Source organism: Gymnoscopelus braueri (genome assembly GCF_963280865.1).
Source record: "Gymnoscopelus braueri genome assembly, chromosome: 18".
In the NCBI taxonomy this organism is placed as follows: Eukaryota; Metazoa; Chordata; class Actinopteri; order Myctophiformes; family Myctophidae; genus Gymnoscopelus; species Gymnoscopelus braueri.
The window spans coordinates 22,714,168-22,727,549 of record NC_137618.1 but is presented as its reverse complement, the minus strand read 5'-3'; the positions used below and the strand labels follow the sequence as shown (position 1 = coordinate 22,727,549).

At 42.5% G+C, this 13,382-nt stretch overlaps 1 protein-coding gene across 1 annotated transcript; it reads right to left on the bottom strand.

The window, feature by feature from the left end:
* Nucleotides 1-10,339: 10,339 nt before the first annotated feature.
* On the bottom strand, nucleotides 10,340-11,362 carry sox1a (SRY-box transcription factor 1a; the record flags this gene model as incomplete). Its single annotated transcript, XM_080412687.1, has 1 exon — nucleotides 10,340-11,362. The coding sequence occupies one exon, from the start codon at nucleotides 11,360-11,362 to the stop codon at nucleotides 10,340-10,342; it is 1,023 nt and encodes a 340-aa protein (XP_080268813.1).
* Between the last annotated feature and the right edge of the window lie 2,020 nt (nucleotides 11,363-13,382).

The window sequence follows — 13,382 nt, the reverse complement described above, 5'->3', positions numbered from 1 at the left end:
CAGTAGTCATGATGGGCACCCTGGACAGAAGGAGAGGGAGAGATATAGAATATTGAATTTTGGGTGGTGCAGTTTACTGGGGGACAGTCAAGCCTTGTTTTTACACAATGCTAGGCTTTAGGAAATATATTTAGTGACTGGCAGTACAACGCAATACATAATTATGTAAACACACACAAAAATAATTGTGCATGCTTGTGCCGACATGGACAAACAGACGCTCATATAAACACACAAGCGCACAAAATCAATTATTCATACAGTGCAATCAGGCAAATTTGCTTAATAGCCAGCAGGTTATCAGTTCAATTATAAATGGATAAAAATGTATCCCATATCACCCATCTTTGCTAAACTGTCTGATAGCAGACAGCAATCTAATGGCAGTGAAAACAAATTGAGTAGTGTTATCATAATCATTAAGGGCAATTTATCTGTTATTTATCTGTACCGCTCTGACAGATTGCTGCAAAATACACATCCTTCACATGTTCCAAGCTGACCTATCTAAATGACCTGGTTTGTTGATCACTTGACCCTGATGGGTTCAAAGGTCAGCTGGTTCAAACAGCTATCAGTGCGCTGCAGGGAACCATAAAACTGCTGTTTCTTATCTGAACTCTTTGACCCCCCATTAACCCCATCTCTACCACTTTGAAAATTATCACCTGCCACCGAGGTATAGAAATCCTTTACAGCATCCAGTGTGTTTGTGCATGTGTGGGCAGGCGATAGAGAGCAAGGGTGTTGTTGTACATCATGCTTTATTGAGTGAATGAGCGAATGAGCAAGTAAACAAGGGAGTGAGTGAGCGAATGAGTGAGTAAGCAAGTGAACAAGGGAGTGAGCAGGTGATTTTGTTGATCATTCTGGTGATCAGTTTGTCAGTCAGTCCCTCGGCTATAGCATGCTTACAGTGCATGAGAAAGAAAAAGACAGACAGACAGACAGACAGACAGACAGACAGACAGACAGACAGACAGACAGACAGACAGACAGACAGACAGACAGACAGACAGACAGACAGACAGACAGACAGGCACGCACGCACGCACGCACGCACGCACGCACACACACACACACACACACACACACACACACACACACACACACACACACACACACACACACACACACACACACACACACACAGACACACAGACACACAGACACACAGACACACAGACACAGACAGACAGAGACGGGGACAGGGAGGTTATTTCTAAAGATTTTCCAGCAGTGTGTTACTAAATGGATTAGTTATCCTGGCAGCAAGGAGCACTGCACCTCCTATTGTTGTTCAAGACAGACACTCAAGTAGAACATACTACTGACTGAATATATCTATCAGATACTGTAGGCTTACAATGCAATGCTAAGGTCATTGGGTTTTGTGTACTGTACATGTGCTGTTGTGTAAGAGTATGGGATTGACAGAGAGAGAGAGAGAGAGAGAGAGAGAGAGAGAGAGAGAGAGAGAGAGAGAGAGAGAAAAAGAAAGAAAGAAAGAAAGACAATTTCGCCCTGTTTCAAGGCCATGTGGTCTTTAAGTAATGACACTCTGCAGGAGGCATCATTACTGCCAAACTATTTCAACTCCACTCCCACCGATAACGGCTACGGGCACATGCACGGTTAGAATGCACCTGCTGCCATCGACCATCCTTGCAAGCACCATCCACCCGCTACCCCCCCACATCTGTTTACAATGGCCGTGTTCCACACAACACATAAACAAATAAACCGCTAGACTAAATCAATGTGTGATCCATAAGCATCAAGTCTTTTTTTTCTCACTCCAATTATTTCCAAAGAATGAAGTGCGGCTCTACTGCAAAATACATTTCATAAAGTCATGTTTAGGCCTACTTATCACGTAGTCTGCTGTCGCTCCCTAAAGTCTGATTTATACTTCGTTGTTCGGCGGCGGCCCACACGGAAAATAGACGATCAAGCTCACAATGCATTGCATCATGACATGTTTTGAGCTTGTAGATCTGCTATTTATATGGAGCGGGACACCATCACGATGGATTATAAATTAGGCATAGGCTACCGCGGGCTGTAAGAGCTGGAGGCTATTATTTCATTTTGGAATGAAACTACAGTATATCCAACCCCCATGTTTTTTATTTTGTTTACGTTTGAATTAGTTTGGTGGCCTGTGAATACAATTCATTGTTGGTTGAACAAGCTGCTTTGTGGTGAGAAACGCATTTGTTTTTGTACAGACAGAGGTCAAATAAGAAGAGCACTACGGGTCAATATGGTGCAGCATCATTTCAGAACTGGACAGCTCCTGCAAATTACCTGTAGCCCACAATAGTGAGTGAAGGACAAATCGTGTGTAGCCTATTATTCTGTTTGATTTAGAGGAAAAATCATCCTGAATGACCTTTGAATCTCTTAAAAGTATTTATTTATTTATTTTGGGTTATTTATTTGGGTAGCTTCACTTTTGTTTTGCTTTTGTTTTTCTTGTTTTTTCTTCTCCCGTTAATTTTATTCTTCTTCAGTCAGGTGATATATCACTGTCATTCCAGGCCTTTAAAACTGACTGATCTTTAGAGTCTCTATTTGAGTATCATATTATTTTAGATTGAATTTTATTCATGATCATCTTATAAAGCCCAATCTCAGTCAGTCATATATTGTTTTCCAATTCAAATAGATGAACTCGGAGCATTTTGGATAGAATTTCACAGATGTAACAGGAGAGCAGAGCACTGTGCAAATAGAGGGTGTTGAAATAGACAGTAAGTTTTATTGTATTTACTCAAGTGTAACATTATACTTTTCAACACAGCCGGCTTAAATGACAAAGGCGTAAGGCTGAAAGACTTTCAAGCAGCATTATATATAAAATAATCTTCTGCCATTAGTTACTTTGATGTTTTATCGTTTCCATATTGAGAGAACCTTTCGGTGTCCCCTTGACCTCATCCCCATGGAAAGGCGTTGCTGACCTGGATTGAGATTCCTCTTAAGACTTCAGGCTATAAGGTAAGACAATTGAATGTCCATGCTAAAAAATAATCTGAAGTTTATAGAGACACTTCAGCCTAGTGATTTATTTATTTATTTTGCGGTTGGGCATTCACGAAATGTTCAATTTAACCAGATCCAAAGGGACAGTTGCTGCTTAACAATGAAAGGCCTATAGGGGCAACACCGTTCCCTTGCTTTATAAGCTTTTGGCCCTATTCATTATGACCGTTTTCACTCCATATAGGCTATAGTCCCACTGCAAGTGTAAGCTAGTCTAATTGTCTTTCCGTGGTTTTGTAGGAGTGAAATTAACTATGGCCCCAGTGTTCTGATTTTTCTTCCATTTCTTTACTGGTATGTGCGCCTGTGTGTCCACAGACAGTGGAACAGCCAGCCTTGTGCACTGCTGCTCCCAGTACAGTCTCATTTATACTTGGTTGCATGCTGGTGTTGCGTGCAGTAAATAGCAGATCTACAAGCTCGCCACGCCTCGCATTCGTGACGCGTGGTGAGCTTGTAGATCTGCTATTTACTGAGCACGACACCGGCACGCAACTAAGTATAAATGAGGCTTGAGTGGCAGTTCGTTTACGAGTGGAGGCTCATTCTCATGCGCTGCCTCGCGCCTTCATTATGATACACTGGTGGGAAATGAGAGGTCCGCGAGCTGCTGGCGCGCTGATTACTGCTCCTCGGGGACCCTCTGTTTTTCCCGGTAATTGATAGTTAGGCGCAGCCCTAATCAAATATACCGGCTGTCTCCATGATAGAGACCTATATGGCCGGCCAAACGTATGCGCTTTGGTGCAATAAGGGGGTATTTTCGATTTAAGCAAAGCGGTTAACCCTGTGAACCAGTTATTTAACTTGAGTAGGAATTAGAAGAGTATATTTTTTATTCCACGTAAAGGAAAGCTATAGCTGTGTGCGGGAGCTTGACCAACATGCATTTCTAACAGCATAACATCTACTTGATACAATGAATATAAAGTTAAATGGAAAATCTCAGCTTTTTTGGGGGGGGAATGGGGAAGTCCCAAATGTATGCGATATTGACTCCTATGTTAGATTATTAAATCCATATTAAAACCATTGAAGTACTGATTTAACCTGACAGAAAAGGGGATGATGTTCCAATAGCAAATTACCCTATATTTCCAATTAAGACTATATTTTCCGTCCACATCGGAACAGGTCTGCTCTTTTCATTCATTGATGGACAGGGAGGGCAGGCCGGCAGGGGCAAAACACCCCCAAAAACTTCTATCTTCTTCAAACTCATTCTTTCTTTTCTTCTCCTTCCCCCCAAAAGCACCCCGGTTCCCGCGGAGCCCGCATGGTTTTGTGTGGTCCCCAGCAGCACTGTCCCGTTTTTTATCACCCCTCTGACGGGTTACCCCCGGTCCCCTCGCACCTGCGTCGCTCCCCGGTCCCTTCAGGAATGCGCTGGGGCTTGTAATCGCCTTTGTGGAGGGCATTGAGTTGTACGGCTGACTGAAACTTCCCAACCTCACAGCGCGCTGGCCACTGAATGAGGCTCAGCGTGGGGCGGCTCTCCAAACCACGGCCGCTGCCAAATTCCTACAGTGGCGCTTCACAATCACTCCCACACAGGCCCCGCTATACCGCCAGGCAGGAGGGATGGGGGGGAGAGGGATGTATGGGGAGGGTGGGGGTGTAAAAGAAAGAATGGAGAGATGAGAAAAGTCCAAAATGAACTCTAAACAAATGGCCTGTTTTTAGCATCACTTTTTGGCACGGACATAGCGACACGATGCTTTTATTTGCAAATGTTGTCATTTGAAATAATTATTTGACCAATAGCAGATCAGATATATAGGCCTAGAAATAACAGTATAAGCTACTTTTAATTCAGATCACTAACTAGGCTACATGGTTTTAGGCACATAACGTTGCAATGGAAATCAAGCAATTTGACTATAGGTCTCATTATAGAGGAAAAAAATAGTGTATGTGCTGGGAAAAGTTTGAAAAATAAAGCGTAATCAATTTTCAGTGTATTTGAGCATGCGATTTGGTACATTAGGTCTGTTTGCCGGCATACAGCATGGTAGCTGTGGGTAGATAGAAGAGCAACACTGCACTCCGCTCCTGGAAGACCGCAGGATTAAGAGGCAGCAAGATTGTTAAACATGTCAACGTGTAATTGCACGATAAGGCCCTCGCGAGGAATTCATTGGCCCAGTTGCTTTCTCTATTCCGCGCTAATCTCGCCCGGCACATTCGTTCTGTGCAATCTGTCTCCATAATCTTCTGTGACAGAGCGGGCGACGAGAGCAGGCTGCTTGGTAATTTTTTTTTTAGGGGGAGAACGGAGAAAATATGCAGAGGCGTGATAAAGTGACGCTAATTATCCCCATTTAGGACAGGGAGTGCAAGGGATCGGGGCTTTACGAGCACCGAGTGTGCGCCGAAGCTGATGGTCTCCTAGTGTGGAATATATCGGTGGCTACAAGATAAGAGTAGACTATCGCATGGTGGAGAGATTTATTGGTTGGTCAGCGCCCCTAAACACGCGCGCGCGCCCAACACACATGCACAGCACACACACATGCACACAGTGGTGGAAAAGGTACTCAAATGTTTTACTTAAGTAAGTATCAATAGGCTACTGCAATGTAGAAATAGCCTACTCTGTTACAAGTAGAAGTCCGACAATCAAAATGTAACCTACTTGAGTAAAAGTACACAAGTATTGATATCAAAATGTACTTAAAGTACCAAAAGTAAAAGAACTCAATATGCAGAATGTCCCATTTCACAAGTTTTCAAATGTATAAAATGTTTAAAAATATTTTGAAAATAGCAGATCTAAACTCACAATGCATGGCATCATGACACAGTGTGAGCTTGTAGATCGGCTATTTTCAGAAATGTGTAGCCTATAGGGCTGAAGTGGTTAATGTATGTTTTGTAATAATAATCAAAATATACAAAGTAACTAGTAACTAAAGTTTTCAAATAATTGTCGTGGAGTAAAAGTACAATATTTGCCTCTGAGATTTAGTGGAGTAAGTAAAAGTATGCTGAAAATTGGAAATACTCCGGTAAAGTAAAAGTACCTAAACATTGTACTTAAGTAGGCTACAGTACTTGAGTAAATAGTTACTTTACACCACTGCACACACACACACACACGCGCACGCACGCACAAACGCACGCACACGCACAGCCGCCACTACACCTTGCACCTCACTCCATCTCAAGGTGTAATTTATTCGGGTTAAATTTGCCAGAACGCTCCTCTTTTAGCCTGGCGACATACCGTGACGCGCTCCGCCTCTCTGGGTTTTCTGTGTTAATCCGCGTCTCGTTACATTAGCAGATAAGATAGAAATGGTTGCAAAACACAGAGGAAAGCATCGTGTCCATTACACTCAATCGTTTACTGAATGAGATGTCTCCATAGATGGCATTTCACCTGGATTTTGTACTTATGATGACTCAGTTGTCATACAATCTTCCAGTTCCAGATTATTTCATTGAATTGGGTGTACTGCGCAGTTGCTGAGGCCAAACGGATTTAATTGACGTGACATGATGCAACTCTTCATCACTTCCGTCACTTCATCACTGTGAAATAGACCCTTATGTGTTTGCAATTGATTTGTTATTTTAAAAAATCCAATATATAAGTAAGCATACATTTATGTATAGCCCTATAGACAAAAAAAACATATAGCGTCAAAATAGACCTGATGTTACTGAGCATCAGTTTTAATGATGACGCAACCCATGCCGTCCCTCTGTTACATTATCAATATGGAGGTGACTGTGAGTGACCACAGGTCCTAACACTCCAGTGTTCTAAAACCAAACACAATGCAACATTGAACATCTTCAGATTTGAGATTCTGATGAGTCATCAATAACTCCACAAGAAACACCTGCATGACTGCTTGGCTTAATTGGGTAGATTCGGGCCTACATTTCCTCCAGTGTGCAACAGTTATCACTTCAACTAGAGATATTAGTAGCTAAAGCATATAATCCTAAATGATTGCACGTGCACTGCATTGTGAATGTAATGTATTTGCAGACTGTAACCCCCCTTATACTGTGTGTTGAGGAGGTGGGGTAACATTTTCCCCTTCGGATATAGGCCTATCTTTAAAAAGCTTCAAATCTATGCACCTTATCGTTTCATTTATATAATCAATTGAGTCATTTTGTCCTTAATTGTTGAAATAATTACTCATCTGCACTTCTCTAACTCACAATCAAGTGCCATTTAAGTTAAAGATGGAATATCCCACATAGAAGTTCAACACCGGGACCATGCACAGACTTTTGGGAGTGCAGGTGCCCCCTGCAGGTGCCCCCCCCCCCCCCCCGAATAAAAACAGAATTTAGAGGAAGAAGAAAGTTGTCTATTCACTATAGAGGACAGTGACACATTTATAGAGAAGCGAAACAACCCAGATCCAGTCAAGCAAAACTGAACAGCTATAGGCCTATAGTTTATAGTTTAAAAATATGGATGATAATGATTAATAGACAAGCCCTAATTCTTTTGACAGATTAATAGTTAAAAAGCCTGTTAATGGAACCTATAGTAAATTCACACTTGTGGGCTTGACGTGCACAAGAATAAATGCTTTAGCCATGTCCTAAAAAGAGACTTATTAATACAAACATGTCTCAGAAACGCTGATGGAGGCCTATATATGCTGCTTCCTCCTGCTGCTGTTACTGTACAAGTGTTACTTATTTGCGAGTTGTTGTTTTTTTTGGTCGGCACACATCAAACTCTGAAGACTTTTGAGTAGAGAACGCCAATTCTCTTGTTTCTATAGGGCATTGGTTCTCAAAGTGGGGTCCGGGGACCCCCAGGGGTCCTTGGGGGGTACCAGGGGGTCCCCAGCGAAATCAGTTAATATAGCGTCACAATCATTTTAACCACTTTAACCATATTTTATACTTTGGCTATTCAAAAATAGCAGATATACAAGCTCATAGCGCGGCACCGAGTGCCCTGCTATGAGCTTGTATATCTGCTATTTTTGAAAAATCCCTGACACCAAATATTTTTGAGATGGGGTCCGCAGCCAAATACATATCATTTTGGGGGTCCTTGACATGAAAAAGTTTGAGAACCACTTCTAGGGAATACCTAATACCAGATTTATCAGGCGGGGGGACAAAACGACCTATAGCCTTTGTATTGAATGAGAGCAGGGCGGAGAGCAACTGTGGATCAGTGAGAGGGACATAAATGAGGCCACTTTCTCCTAAAGATCGGGCAAGGTGCTCAGGCACTTGTTGGCGTGATGTGCACGAGAGTATAGGCTACCTGAGTTTCAGTCCTTAGTTTCAGTGAACCATGATTGTTCTATGCATACGCTCTCAGACTGAAACTGACACTCATGATCTTGCTGACAAGAAGTCACAATCCATCATATGGACAAAATAGTGGTTGGATATTCTCTAAATGTTTGAAATCACATTCTAAATGCTTGATTGATCTTACACACTACTGACATTTTTCATTGTCTCGAAATGTTTAATAAAATACACCTTAAAGAATTCAAATAGTTTAGACTTTAGACTCAATCAAATATATTTTCCCTCGTCCCCTCGTTTTGATGAAGACGAAGATTTGATTTGAAATATTTGTAACTATTTTAATCGAATTATCTTTCAGCCAAAACGAGACGTATATGTATTCACCCCAACAGTAATCAAACAACAAAGGGCAGAAGAGGCAATAATGCAACTAATTTGTTCTGAAGGTAAATTGATTTAGGAAAAAATGGTGTGCAGTCCAAAAAAGAGAAAATAATCTGTCTCGGCATTAAATACATTTCTCTCATCATTGTGTCACTATACGCTATATTATGTGCGCTGTGTTTAATGCAGAGACCTTGCACCACATCCTAACCACTTTGCAAGAAGTCATTTAAAAATATACATCGAAATGTTGCTCTGAAATAGGACGGTGTGATTGGTTCATAAAACTGATGCGTGTGGCTTGATTTAGTATAGCTATATGTTAGCCTCTAAATAAAACAAAATCACTGATAATATGATTTGATCATCAGTATAGACTATAGAAGTACATGATATTGTGAAGATAGGTGAAATAGCCTATTGCATGCTCAGCATGTATGCAAACTTTCGGTCCAAGCTTTCAAATGTTCTCATGAGACAATGTGTTGTTTGCAATTACATGAATAATTTAAGCTATATGACATAATAAGTTAGGATATTGTTGCAATAATAGGCCTACATTAACTGGTCGTTTGACTACGTTTGTGCACAGAATCCCCCTTGAATAAAAAAAACCCGTTGCAATAAACAGCTCATTTGCGAGTGAGGAATAATTCTGAAATAGCATAAAATGCAAAGATGCAGAAATGAAGGCTATCAAAATGGCTTAATAAATGCACCAATATTTCAAATGATTTTGTGATATTGTTGTCTCACATTAATAAAATGAAGCTTAAAAAGCTAGCCCTAAAGACACATTATTAAAATCTATAGCTTTATCAGCAGCCATAATCACATAATCCTATCAAGGAGGCGTTTACGTGCTTTTACGCACAATTACACACAATTAGATTCTTCGAAAGTCTGTGTGATCTATGGCCAAACAACAAACTCAAAATTTGAATAAATGTATAGGGGCCAAAATTCTACTTGGATGTCATTCTCCAGACTAAAACCTGGAATATCTTTGCAAGACATAGTATAGTGGAAATAATCAATCTAAGACCGCTCTCTTAAGAATCAAAGCAACATATGTGAAATTTATTCAATTCTTCTTCAATGCAATATCATGGCCTTTCACTTGCCGAAAAGCACTTAAATTACAACAGCAGACGCCCGTCAGTCTTCGAAATATTAAAATTATTCACAATTTACAATACTTAGGTTATTACAATAAAATGATATGATTTCGAGAATTAATAGACATAAGCTTCTGCAAATGAACACAAATGTTTAAGGAATGCGATTTTTTTCCATATATTTTAAAGCACTTTTTATCAGTAGTATGACACATCTTATCTCATTTTCAATAACTTACAAGAACCCCCAAATTATAAGACAGATAACCAAAGATTCCCGTGAACTTGGCATAGCCCTCAACTATAGAGTGTGTTAATTAATGGACAAAAATGATAGCACAATAACCAATATCAACATCGTTATATAATTCCACCGTTGGCTATTCAAAAAGCCGAGATGAATATGCTATTTATAACCTTCATTTACAATATCATAAACATTCTGTACAAAATGCAGGTAGTTGTGGGGGCCGGGATAATTTAGAAAAGAGGTAAATATTTGGTTATGTGTTGGTTTGCAGTTTGTAGTTATTCTATGAGTTCTAAATGTGAGTTAGAGGGACCGTTCCATTCACTCCAGCCGTCGCGCTCTGGTAATGCTGCGGCAAGGCGTGGAGTCTACTTTGCACTGACGGGTCCCCCGGCTCTCCGGTCGGTAAATACATGCTTATCATCTCTCTCAAGTCTCCGGGGCAAGGACCCCGTGAGTGTGTGCTGACGGGGGGGCTTACACTCGGCTCCGACTTCACCAGCGACCCTAACGTTCCCATGGCAGCTGAAGAGGAGACGCCAGAGCTCTGGTGTTGTGTGTAGGTGATCCCGCCGTAGCCAGATGGAGAGGCGCTCATGTAGCCCTGAGAGTTCGATATGGGGCTGTATTGCAGGGTCGTCATGTCATAGCGATGCATGGGCTGGGGGTTGTGCGAGTGATGGTGGTGTGAGTGGTGGTGGTGCGCCCCGCTGCCCGGGTGCTGGCTGTAGGCTAACTGAGCCTCCTGCATCATCGCCGCGGCCGCTGCAGCGGCGGCGACTTGCCCTGAGTACGCACCGTTTGCCCAGCCGTTCATGTGCGCGTAGCCGGAGCTCGCGGAGCCCCCGTGGCCCCCGGGGCTCTCTAACCTCTGTCCGACCCCGGATGAACCCATCCCTAAACCCACTCCACCGCCCCCGCCGGCCCCGGAAAGCAGTCCGCCGGCCAGGGAATATTTGTCCTTTTTGAGCAGCGTCTTGGTCTTCCGTCTGGGCCGGTACTTGTAATCCGGGTGCTCCTTCATGTGCATCGCACGCAGCCGCTTCGCCTCGTCGATGAAGGGTCGCTTTTCAGCTTCGGACATCACCTTCCACTCAGCGCCCAGCCGCTTGCTGATCTCGGAGTTGTGCATTTTGGGGTTTTCCTGGGCCATCTTTCTCCGCTGTCCACGGGACCACACCATGAACGCATTCATCGGTCTCTTCACCCGGTCCTGGTTCGCTTTGGACGCACTGTTCGGCCCCGTTTGTCCCGTGTTCGTGTTCGTTTGGGGTCCAGGGGAATGAAGGTCAGTTTCCATCATCATGCTATACATTCACCTTGCTTTTCAAACTTCGCCACCAACAGAGAAAAAAAAGTCTATTCAAGACTTAGTCGCGCACAAGATAGGCAGGTGCGTACCGAATTACGAGGTTACAACGCTACTATTAACCCAAATAATTCAAATGCAAACGCGACAAATAATCCGAGAAGAATATTATAAAAAATGTTCTCCAAGTAAATATTTACCCGTTCTTCGCTTGATAGTTCACGTCCACTACGATAGAATGCGCATTTGAGCCACTTTCTCTGTCGGAGTTGAGAAGTTAGTTAAAGCGGCGGCCATATGATGCGCTCTGACAGCGGTTAAATGAGCCACAAGCGGCCAATGACGTTCTAGAAGCAGGATGATTTGCATGGCGTTCGGTCACGTGATTCTCGGCTCGTGGAGGGAGAACAAGCTGGCAGGATGGAGGGGGGCGGGTGAAAGGACGCCCCCCCCCCACTCCCCCCCCCACCAAATGGCATGAGCTTGGAAAGGTGGCATATATGACATTTTTCCAAATACACACTATAATGACTTTAATAAAAGTTCCCACAGCAATTTAAGTTTAGCTATCACTCACATTAAGACCCTTTTGGTCTACGTCGGAAGAAAATCCAATTAGGCCTTGATATCACCCCCAATCATTGGCTATACAGATGCCATAACCAAAGTTTTTTGTTTTGACACCATGGGAGCAAATCAATCTGAAAATGTTTGCACGTAACACTCCAATCAAATGATGTATGTCTGCTCTGTTTTTGTTTGATTGTTTATAGGCATTAACACAAGAGCCATATGTTGTCATGTTTTATATGCCAATAAATATTGTTTAAAAAAAATGCACATTGTAAATTATTTTTCTCTCCTCTTGTGTTATCTCTCCCCCCCCCCTCTCTCTCTCTCTCTCTCTCTCTCTCTCTCTCTCTCTCTCTCTCTCTCTCTCTCTCTCTCTCTCTCTCTCTCGCAGAATCTCATCCGTGTCTCTCATTCTCTCTCCATTCTCGTCAAGAGTAAAGATATAGGTTCTGATTTCAGAGGAAGCTAGTGCTACACTCAATGCACATTATGTGAGTGATTTGGTTAACAGATGAATAGAGAAACAGAGCAGGCCTAGACCCACTGGTTTCGGGGCAAAGAAGTGTCATCGCCGTCTACTGGTGAGGTGATGGTGAATTCATTCTGCTGATTCCCCATGGGCAACGTGGGCAAAACATATATGCAAACGGCATGATTTCCGATTTAAGTAGATATAGCTTAAAGTACAGTCAAATGTTATGAAATCATGATGGGAAAAAAATCATCTGAGTAAGTCTAGCAGTAGGTAGCCTATCACCAGGCTAGCCCATATAATTCAAATTTCACAGCTGACCTCCCCTGAAAAGCCCAATCAACCGCTAATTGAAAGGGAAAACAAAATATCCCTTCCCCGCGGCGAGACTAACGATTTAATCATTCTATCATACTTTGCAGCATTTAATTAAGAGCGCGTCCTGATGTAGCCCTATAGGTCCCTGTTTAGGCCTGTGGGAGCGGGATCATTCAGACGTAGTCGTATCCGTGTGCGTTCGGTAATAGGGTTAACGGAATCACAATGGTCAATAACATTCCAGCGATCCACGCCATGTGGCTTATGGCCCGAGCTAGATCACATTATATCAGTGGTTCTCAAACCTTTCAGGCCGTGACCCCCCAAAATAATCATATTTGAACCCCCCCAGATAAATATTGTGAAAATAGCAGATCTACAAGCTGCCGTGCATTGTGAGCTTGTAGATCGGCTATTTTCAGTTTGTTGATTGCGTTTGATGCTGTAATGGTATTTTTTTTGTATTAAAAAGGTCTTAAAAGTCCTTAAATTGTCACTTCACTGTCATCTGGGGACCCCCCACCCCAAAAAAAAAATCATGTGGGGACCCCCTGGGAATACCGACCCACAGGTTGAGAACCACTGCATTATATGACACCGAGAGAGCCCGAGCCCTCCCGTCAAACTGTTCTGGACCAGGATACATCCCAGTAAATTGACTCT